The 11,555-nt window shown below is 32.6% G+C and overlaps 2 protein-coding genes across 2 annotated transcripts; both read right to left on the minus strand.

Moving 5' to 3' along the window:
• Positions 1-2,161: 2,161 nt before the first annotated feature.
• LOC106390511 (AP-1 complex subunit sigma-1) lies at positions 2,162-4,311 on the minus strand. Its single transcript, XM_013831001.3, has 7 exons — positions 4,073-4,311; positions 3,163-3,249; positions 2,963-3,054; positions 2,764-2,872; positions 2,636-2,671; positions 2,451-2,537; positions 2,162-2,378 (listed from the first exon to the last, which is right to left on the minus strand). The coding sequence occupies exons 1-7, from the start codon at positions 4,073-4,075 to the stop codon at positions 2,307-2,309; spliced, it is 486 nt and encodes a 161-aa protein (XP_013686455.1). The 5' UTR covers positions 4,076-4,311; the 3' UTR covers positions 2,162-2,306.
• Positions 4,312-7,849: 3,538 nt separating this feature from the next.
• Positions 7,850-10,823, minus strand: LOC125590259. The gene is made up of 2 exons (XM_048763659.1): positions 9,790-10,823; positions 7,850-8,662 (listed from the first exon to the last, which is right to left on the minus strand). Exon 2 carries the CDS (start codon positions 8,660-8,662, stop codon positions 7,964-7,966), a length of 699 nt encoding a protein of 232 aa, XP_048619616.1. The 5' UTR covers positions 9,790-10,823; the 3' UTR covers positions 7,850-7,963.
• Between the last annotated feature and the right edge of the window lie 732 nt (positions 10,824-11,555).

Below are 11,555 nucleotides of genomic sequence, written 5' to 3' on the forward strand. Positions count from 1 at the left end.
TGCGAACATATGAATAAATTTTACTAATCCAAGAGACACTTTTTATTTTATATGGTCTATAATAAATTTAAAGGATATTAACATAGATATATAGTACTATATTTAATACTGATATTTATTAAAAAAAAAATTTTATTTATATTTTTTTTATCATTTGTATCGTTTTATAACAAAAACTTTGAATCACTGATAACAAATATTTCATTGTGTGATGTTTAATATTTTTTGTAATTTATAATTTAAAAAAAAACAGTGCAATTTTAAAATTTAAGTATTAAGCAATCAACATTATTCAAAGCTTTTACCAAAAAAAATGTTCAAAGAAAATTTCAGTATTAAAGTACTTATGTATTTTATATGCTATATATTTAATTTAAACGGTATAAATAAAAAAAATATATATATAATCTTTATATTTATTAAATGAGTCTTAATACTTATATGATTTTGTAATCATTTGTATCTTGTCATAACAAAAAATTTAGACCATGGTTCACTAAAATTTTAATGTGAGATTTTTAACAGTTTTAGTAATTTATAATCGTTTTTAAAAATTCAAGATATAACATATACGGAAAAATCTTAAGTTATATTACATGGTTAATGTGGTTGTTTAATTTATTTTAATAAGTTAAAATTGAAAAAAAAAATGATAGGGGATACACTAATTTTTATCAAATCTTTATTATTCAAAATCATTAATTGTCATATATATTTTAGCCACATTAGGCAATTCTATAGTTTTTATTTATCGAAAGAATAAAAACATTAATAATTAATTTATGGCTAGTTTAATAAAAAGTTTATTATATATTTAGATAGACCAACGTATTTCTCTAGAGATTCTAAGAATCATTATGGTGATAATACATGGTTACCTCAAATGTTATAATGTTTATCTTTTAATAAATAGAGGATTAGTTTAGTACTATCACACTACTCATCAAACTTTGTGTCAAGCCAACCCTAAATATAAAATCTTATTCATTAAGATTAATATACAAATTGATATAAAATAATATATAAAACTGATATTACAATATATATAATATATGGAAAATTTATATATATTTATTTATATATATTAAGATCGAATTATATTATATAATCATAGTATAAATTAATAAAACAATAATGTCAATTATATATTGTTATCATCTACAATAGAAAAAACATTAACTCATCTCAAATTTTGATTTCAATATATATATATATATATATATATCTATAAAAATTAAAAAAAAACAAAGAAAAACACATTTAAAATAACATGTTAAAATTAAGCAAACTATATAATACATTAAAATCAAAAATAAAATTGATAACACATCTCAAAATTTTATATCTATAAATAAATAATTCATAAACGGAACCAAGATTAATAAAAATAAATTTATTAAAAATAATGATGCGATTGAAAGCAAGTGTCAAAAGAATAATTTTAGGTTCAATAGCTTAAACATACAAATTATTAAAAAAATAGATCAAGAAAATAAAAAATTTGTCAAGAAAAATATATCATTTAAATTGGTTTAACATTCGAAGACAATATAAATAACAAACACATGTTTACAGATTAAAAACTTGGATCATTTATAAAGGTTATTACAGTAAAAATGAAAAACCCGTGCGAGTACACGAGTCAAAAATCTAGTTAATGTCAAGATTTTCTTCTCCAACACTATTTTGGAATTCAAGAAACATCCATCTTGAACGTTATATAAATAGGTGAACATTAACGAGGTTTTTTTTGTTTTGTAAAATGCTTTTTTCTATAATGATGCTCTAAATCTAATCATGGAAATAGAGTTATCAAGAGTTCAAGAAGCGGAAGAAAATAGATCCCTGAGTAATAAATGAATCTTCTCCGACCTCATTTATGATATTTCCACAGAGGTTCTCTGAAATTCCTTGTCTTGGTTCTTATCTATTGATGAGCCAATGAAACCATAGGGAATCTGAAGAGAAACAAAACGCCACTCAAGTTTTGGTCTAAGTAAAAACTTGAAATGAACAGTAAAGATTCCTGATAAGATCTTGGAAACGTTTGGTCCGAAAGAATGCACCTAGATCTGGTAGTATTCTTATCAATCATGGTAGATCCCAAAGAATGTACTGTATGTGGTCATTACAAAGGAATCACTACTCATAAACCCACAAGGATCAATAAATGTTTCTTATCAAACAGATAAAACACATGACATGACATGGACAAAGAAAAGTGTGATTTAGAATAGAATTTCTCAGAAAATAAGCAAATAATTAAACCATTAACGATGCTTTTTTAACAACAAATCAGAAAGAAACTACTTGGTAGCCTGAGCAATGATGTTACTTATGGAACTAGCCTCCTCTTTCGCAGCCTCCACCAATTGATCCTTCAATTAAAGTAACACATCATAAGTACAACAACCCTTAAGGACTAGAGCATTAAGATTAAGAAACCAAACCTGAGCTGATATTATCCTCGCCACTGTTTTCTTGCTCGACTCTTGAAGCTCACCGGCGATCAACAGCTCATCCAATATATAATACGCCTAGATCGAAAATTGCCATTAATGAAAGTAAGAATATAGGGTGTAATAGAATCATTGCTTTTCACTTAGAATGCTCTCAGAGTTGTGTCTATGCATACCTTGTGGAAGTTAAAAATCAAATCGAGTTCACAAACCTGTAGATCATAGAATAAACAACTCTAAATCAATATCTAGTTGTTTTTTTGGTAAGCTGACAGAAAATCTTTTTGGATATGTGTCAACTCACACTGCCAAAGTAACGGTCAAGAATCTCGACATAGTGATGAATAATCTCCAGTACCTCTAACTCGTTATCCGCCTCATCAATGCACATGCAGAAATACAGGCTTGCATACCTGCACAAATACACAACAATCATCTTCACTACCCATGTTTTTTTTGAAGTATAAGTTCTGTAATCATCTTCAAATGTTTTCTTTGTTTACCTCTTGTAGACAACCTTGTATCCTCTCCATTCGATGAAATTGCAGAGCTTGGGGCCTCGGTTGAGGATGACACCGCTGAGTTCGCGTATGACCTGTCAACATCAAGTTTCCAGGTGTAAAAATCAAAGGGAAAGCAAAGCATAAGCAGCGATGAATGAAGCTGAAAGATTTGATACTGGTAAAACTTGAGGTGTATATACCTTAGACCTTTCCTTCTGTGTATAAGGCGAATACCACTTGGTGAGCCTCACTTTTCCTTGCCGACTAACTAGAAGCACGAAATGTATCTGGAAATACAAAACACCAACCCAAGATTCTTGAGCCAACAAAAAAAAACAAAAACAAGTTGATACATAGAACTAGATAGAAAGTACAACTCCTAGGAAAACATGAACTCAACAAGGTAAATTCTTCGGCAGAAACAGAAGCCACGAACTGTACCTGGAAGTACATACAAACAAGACCCCTAAAAAATTCTTGAGCCAAACGTTTGAACTTGTCTTTTTCTAGGATCAGCTCACTAAAAGGCTTTTATTTGACAAGAATCCTATAACTTCAAGAACGCATTACCCTAGTTTTTTTTTGTCCATCCAATCAAAACCATTCTGAAATGGAAATTTATAGTGCGTAATTGGTGTTGCCCATCTCCTCCAAGCTCATCAGTTACAAAGCATGAGAAGATCCTAGATCAATATATCTAAAGCTACATCCTACATGTTTGAAAAGAAAGCATTTTTTTTGCAATAGAAGAAACTAACGAAAAGATTAAAGCCCATTATAAGAGATATCAAGGTGAAACAGATCCGCGAGATTCTTTTGCCAAATTCAGAAGAACATAAAGCTAGAAGTAAGGCATAGAACCCAAGAAGCTTAATTACTTCCAACAACAGGCTCCATGAAAACAAACAATCAAGCAATCCGTAAGCAGATCCAATCAGATTAAATCGATTACCGATCAAATCGCAACCAGAAAGGAAGGAAGGATCAGAGATAAGGTATCTCAGATTCAAACAATAAAAAGCATCGTCGATAACAAAGGGCACAAGATCGAAAAGGCAGATCCAAAATCCAGACGCCTAAATACAGTAACGGGAAGTATTGAATTGTTACCATGTTTATCCTCGATTCCCAGAAGAGATCTCCCGACGCTGATGAATGATCGTCCCGTCTAACAATGAATGAATGAATGAATAAATCGTTCGTTCGCACATAATAATAACAGCAAGGACCTGAATGTCAGGGGTATTATAATAAATATGACATTGTTTAATACGGATCGGATCTACTTTCGGGTCGGATTCATCTCAACCGAATTAACATCGATTGAGAAACTAATAAATCAAAGAATGTTGTAAATGAAGTGTTGGGGAAATACATATATTCTCATTACTGTCGATCAGAAGGTCCATATATATATACAAGGTATTAGATCGTCATAAGGTCATGTTTATCCTAACAAGATAAGGATAAGGATAAACACTATGTTACAGATATACATTGAATATATACTAGATAAACACATAGTCTCTGGTTGTCTTTATCATGTCCCGGATTGGGCCTGCAGTACGGGCTGGTCCATGGTCGATCATCATTTGGTTTATAACACTCCCCCTTGATCGACACATCCGGTACAGGTTCGTTGCATGCTTAATGTTGCCTCATTAAAACCTCTCCTCAAAAACCCCAAAACCAATGTGGCAAAATGGGAAACCAAGGACAGAAAAAAGAGTACAACACATGAACTCCCCCAGATGAATGCATCACTGTAGTAGACACATTCCCATCTGGTATCTGAGTCTTCTTGAACGTTGAAGTTGCCTATGACTTGGTGAAGATGATCAGCTGGATTCTCCTTGAATGAACTTGTAAGTCTTGGACGTTGGTATGTCTTTTGGAACTCCATTAAGATGTGGTCAGGATGTACATCTTTGCTGCTGATCACTCCATGTCTTGGTTGAACTGATGGTGCTTCAAACGGTGCTCGGATGGACTTTATAATCTGCAATAAAACTTTACTTGCAGGTCCTTTTTCATGTCCCACGGATTCTCTTTGGTTATATGGCTTTCCCAAAACGTGGACATTCAATATATATTGAGTCATAGACCCAGAACACATACGAACAACTTTACTTCATATCTTTCGTTCATTCGGACTTATATCTCTTCGTATGTGCCAATGGCTTTATCCATTGTAACCAATCATTCTTTATTTTCTTTTGTCGATCCATGTTGAGCTATAGACCTTGTCTATATTCGTTCATAATCATGAGTGTCTAAGGTCATACCATCAATAATTATTTGCTGCAATGAAACTCATCACACAAGGAATTCGCAGTCATACACTCATGTCCTTTGTACATGGTTATCGACCTTTTCTTGCTTTAGCAATGCTTATAATCATTAAGCCACGACCAGACATCCTTCTGGTCACTATCCTGGTTTATGGTTCTCACTTAGGCGTGCTGACTTAATCATACACACACACACGGCTATGATTTTTCTACAGACTTTCCATATGTAAAACATAGCATGTTTAATCAATCGATAACTTGTATTATTGAACCTTTGAACCATTAAACCTTTTTTTCTCAGTTGGTCTTTATTATGATCACAAGGAATTATAATATTTTCTGTATGGACTGACTACACTAAGTAAATACTTAGTCTTTCATATTACTTACAGCTGCTGTATATTACAATCCATAAACAACTTAGGAACAAAGCTTGTTCTATGAGAATTTCTTTCTCATATTTCTATGGTACGTTGATACCTTTATCCAGTGATCCATTTGCTGCTTACTACACCATTATTTCTTTAGTAAATATCCAGACAAAATCAAACTTGATTTTCTGTAGTAGCATCCACCATATAGGAGCATATCTCTTTATAAATTGTTCCTTGGTCCTTGTGAGTATCCTTGTGTAATCAAGCTATACTTGAACGTTATTTAGAAGGAACATGGACACACTATACCATGTGGTCATGTCCTTTAATCTCACGGAATTTCTTATCTCACAAGATCCATTCACTGGTTTCTTTCTTAGATGGCTTTTCTGTATGTACATGGTTACTACGCCCATCTGTCTTATAATTACTTTGAATTCTTTGAACACCCCACGTCCCTATATAGGTTTTATGAGTACTCTACGTGGGTTCATGATCCTCAGGTTATATCCTTCAAATCCCAAGTACTACAATCTTTTATGAGCTCTTATGTATGTAAATACATCTTTGGTGTTAACACTCTTTATCTTTAGTTTCATACTGTTCCAGACATGATCTAATTAGATTTTGAGATCTTATTATCCAAGACCTTTATACCTTGCAGTTTGGCGTCCCAAACTACATGGTCTGGTACCTTAGATGTGTGGTTGCGCAACCTTATTTCTCTGTCTGAACTGGTTTCTCTTATGAACTCGGATTTGTACGATTCTGAGCACCTTTCATTACTTTCCGAGGTTCCTTATTATTTGGAACTTATTTGTCTATCTCTAATAGACATTGTAGCAACTTGATTGTGTCTCTTAGACATCTAATTCGTGGTGCTTAAGCTGGTATGACATAGTCATTTTTTCTTTTCGGGTCAGTGTGTCTGGCATATATTTCTGCTAGCTTTTATATCTTTTGATCATATTCTTTTAGAACGTCTAGATCATAATCTTTGGTCTGAGGATCTTGCCAAGACAACTATGGTTGATACCATTATATTTCTCTTTTACTCTTTACTCTTTATCAGCCTGATAACTTTCTCCTTTCAAAGTTGGATAATCAGATTACTATCTTTTGTAATCTGTGTTCTTGGCCACTTGATTAAATCATCCATGTTTGGCACAAGATACATTATAGTTTCGTGGAGGAAGTCTTATTTATCTAATATATATTCCCAATCCTCATCTGAGGTTCCATCTTAAATGGCACACATATATGTGGTGGAATATTCGTATTTTCTTAAGATGGTTTGTGTATATGTCTGGTTTATGACCCTTAATCATTCAGAGGTGGGAATGTCTATGCTTACATGTATGGCCTGATGTAAATCAATATTTATATACATAATGTCCTTAAGCTTTAGGCTGGACGTGGGTGATGTACCATTAGTGAGGGCTTTAAAGCTTTCCAGCCGTGTATATTATGGTTGTAAACCATGGAATCCGAATTTATGATATGATCATGGACTGTGGGTTTTAGTCCTCTCTCCCCCTCATGAACATACTCATAATTTCGTAGTGCTTAGGACAGTGGAGCCTTAATTATTTTAGTGATTTTCCCTTTTGTGTACTTATAACACATTGTGAGATTTTATGGGATCACTTTTGTGCCTTAATTAATTTTTTCATCATGTTTTGGATCAAGATGGCTAATCTGGTCATGCCATAAGTGTTTATTTCGTGGTGAACCATACTGGTTACCATGGCTTTATGCCTCTTTCATACTGATCCTTAGCATAGAATAAATCAGTAGAAAATATGGGTATAGGCATTCATAATGCTTTTAGGCGATTTTTCAAAAATCTGAAAGGAATCGTATTTTCTTTGCTCACTGGTTCAATGTAGAAAACATTGAATTTTAAATCTTTATAACTCAATGGGTCTGAATAATGTCGTGTCTTTTGCCATTGGCCATTGTCAGTACCAATTAATTGATTTCAAGTGATTGTAGGAAGGTAAAGTTGAACCTATACAATCAAGATGAAGTTAAATCTATGCGAGAAATCAATCTATCAGTGAACTGACTCATTAGTCTACACCCAACAATTGATTTTATGTGATTGCAGGAAGGTAAAGTTAAACCTATACAATCAAGGTAAAGTTAAACCATGCATGAAATCAACTATCAGTGGACTGATTATCTTTTTATTAAGGTTTTATTTGTTATTTAATCAAGAATCATCAAGCAAGATAATATATATAAAAAAAATCGTTTTTATTATTTCAATAACATAAATGAATAACAAATAAATCAAATCAGATATGAAAACATAAAATCAGAATGTCGGAAAATTAGTCAATGTATAATCCGACCTCATGGTCCATGAGTGTCCACTCGGAATCCTCCTCAGATCTCTTCTTATCAAATGTGGCTTTATTAGCTTCAGGGATTTTCATCTCACTATCTAGTACTTCATAATATATCTCTATGATGTCATTAAACCGTCTGATGTTATCCATCCTTTTCTGCTTCTTTTGCTCAGTGTCTAATAAATATGAGAACATGTCATAATAGGTGGTGAAACCTTTGGCCTGATGGGATAACAACACTTCCTCTGAATGGAATGTGTCACGAGTTTTGTTTAACAAATCCTCGTTTGTTACCAATTCACCACATAGTCTAAGACTATAGGTGATTCTCATAAGATCAGAGTGATAATTGTCCACGGATTCATAATCCTGGAACCTTAGAGCTTCCCATTTTTTCTTGGATTCGTGCAACAATGGCTCACAGAATCTAGAATTCAAAAATGACCAGAGATTATGAGGATCATTAACATATCCAAACTCGTCTCTTAGGTCCTCACAGAGATGGTGTCGCATAATCATTATGGCTCTGTGTCTTTCACACGCAAGGGTGTCATTGCCATACTTGATGCACTTCCCAAGTCCTCTAGACTTCAAGACGGCTGAAGTGTTTATAGCCCAATCAAGATAATTATCTCCAGAGAGATCAAGGGCTTTGTAATCTGAGGGTATGAAACTCGACATCTGAAATCATTATTCAAAACAGGTCTTAATCAAGTAATCTTTTTGAAATTTTTCATGCTTCATATCAATGCCACACACGGACCAAAAGAAAAAAAAATTCTAAATGATGCATTTTCTTAAAACCATACGGTTTAAGGTGTGGATCAATGTATTTTTCAGATTTAAGGTCCTCTTATTTCAAACACAAGGTTTCAAGGCCTTTAGGGATTCTATCTTAGATGATCAGGAAAATGTTCCATATTTTCTTCATCCCATTGGATCGGATCATTTAGTATAATGATTTTTTTTTTTCAGTTCAGATCAGATTGCTTGAAAACTATGAATGATCTATATCCCTAACAGTCGAGATTTCATGTTCAGTATGCAATATTAGTATGCAAACAATATGCAATCAAGCAAACCAATTCAATCATGAAATCAGGTTAGGGTTTTCAAAAAATATACCATATATTTATTATTATTTTTTCGAAAAATAATCAAATCAGAAATTATTGTGACTTAAAAAAATAAATCAGGAAGATTTGATTTATTCAAGCAATTTATTATATACTTTTCGATTTAAAAATAAATATATTTTCTCAGATATATCTCTGATATTTTGATTTTAAATATTAAAAAAATATTTTTTTTCAATCCTAATCAAGTTCTAGTCGTTATCAATCATCAGGAAAACAAATTTCTCAGACAAGAACAGGAGGTAAAACCTCGGATTAATTTATGAAACCATGATCAGATTTTCAAAAAAAAAATTATGTAACATGCAGTCCTTAACAGTTCTAGTTGATTCAGATCAGATAAGAACATTAAACAGGACAATAACGATAAGTTTAAGCAAGTAACAGTCGGTTTCTTTCAACATATAGCAGTCAGATTTTTAAAAAAAAATTGTTTAACTTTCAATCCTAAACAGTTCTAATGTGAAACTATCATCAGGAAAAGTTTTAAACAATTTTAAAATCAGTTTCAGATTAAGAACAGGTTCAAAACAAGTTCAGGTTCGAGATTTTAAAGAGTTTATGGTTTCTGGTTTTATTTTATTTGCAGAGACATGTTGCTAAATATAGCTACATGGCTGCGGATGGGAGTATTTAATACTTTATGGATTTTAGATGAGTTTTCGATGATACCTGAAAACTTTTGATGGGTTGATCGGTCTATCAGTTAGAGATCTTCCTGGTTAGCTGATGGATTGCTCGGAATTATTGTTTTTGTTGCTGCTTGTTGGAATAGGAGACTGGTATATGGTTGAGAGAGATTTTGGTTTCTGGAACAAATTTTCCGCCTGTATTGTAGCTGAGCATGAGGGCGCGTCCGAACTTCGATTGATGCGGGGTTAGCGGCGTTGGCTTCGTCTCGTCAAGAGCTTTAATTTGGTATCTGGCTCGTCGTCTGGATCCACCGGAGTTGAGGGATAGAGCTGTTTGAAGTTCGTCGGGAATTAGGATTTTTACTGCTCGGATTTATTTCTGGTTTTTAGGGTTAGGGTTTATGAGAGCAACGTCGTGCTGATAACGTGTTGTAAATGAAGTGTTGGGGAAATACATCTATTCTCATTACTGTCGACGAGAAGGTCCATATATATACAAGGTATTAGACCGTCATAAGGTCATGTTTATCCTAACAAGATAAGGATAAGGATAAACACTATGTTACAGATATACATGGAATATATACTAGATAAACACATAGTCTCTGGTTGTCTTTATCATGTCCCAGATTGGGCCTGCAGTACGGGCTGGTCCATGGTCGATCATCATTTGGTTTATACAAAATTTAGGTTCACCCTTAGGGTAACCCCTACATTCTATGACCAATCAAAATGCTACGTAGATAATTAAATAAAAAAATTTATTTAAAAATAGCTAAAAAATAACGTCAATTTTGACGACACTGACACCGCTAGCTAAACCGTAAACCCTAAATCTTAAATTCTTAACCTTAAACCTTAAATCCTAATTCCAAACTCTATACCCTAAACTTAATCCATATACTCTAAACTCAAATCTATACCCTAAACCCAAACCGTAAACCTTAAACCCAAATCATATACCCTAAATCCAAATCCTAAGCCCTAAACCCAAACCGTATACCCTAAACCCAAATCTTAGATTTAAAACTCAAACCGTAAACCCTAAACCTAGACGCTATAAGGTTTGGGTTTAGGGTTTACGGTTTAGGTTTGAGGTCTAGGATTTAGGTTTAGGGTATATGGTTAGGGTTTAGGGTTTTGGTTTTGGGTTTAGGATATATGGTTTAAGTTTAGAGTCTAGGATTTGGGTTTAGGATATTGAGTTTAGGTTTAAGGTCTAGAGTTTAGGTTTAAAATTTAAGATTTAGGGTTTAGAATTTAAAATTTAGGGTTTAGGGTTTAGCTGGCGGCGTCAGTGTCGTTAAAATTTGCGTTACTTTTTTTAGCTATTTTTAAATAATATTTTTAAAAGAAGAGGTGAATTTAAAAGTTCACTCTAAGGGGTGAACCTAAGTTTTGTTCTAAATCAAAAGTTTTTCTCATTCCTTATAGAACACATTGTTTTACGAGAAATTCTTAGGTTCACCCCTAGGTGAATTTAAAGGTTCATCCGACCAATAGAATTTAGTTATTTTAGATTTAATATCTTTTAAAAAAGAAAACCAAATAATAAAAATTTGTGAAATTATATTATGTTTTTAAAATAAATAAAAAATAATAGTGATTATCAATTTTTTTAATATTATTAAATTAGTTAGCAAAATACAAAATTTAAACCCTAAATTCTAAACACTAAATCCTAAAACCTTGGATAAATCCTAAATCCTTGGAAAAATCCTAAACCCTAAACCATTAATCTTAAACCCTAAACCAAACTCTAAACCCTTAATCCTAAACCCTAAGGGTTTAGGGTTTAAGATTAAG

Source organism: Brassica napus, chromosome C7, assembly GCF_020379485.1.
Source record: "Brassica napus cultivar Da-Ae chromosome C7, Da-Ae, whole genome shotgun sequence".
NCBI classification, from domain to species: domain Eukaryota; kingdom Viridiplantae; phylum Streptophyta; class Magnoliopsida; order Brassicales; family Brassicaceae; genus Brassica; species Brassica napus.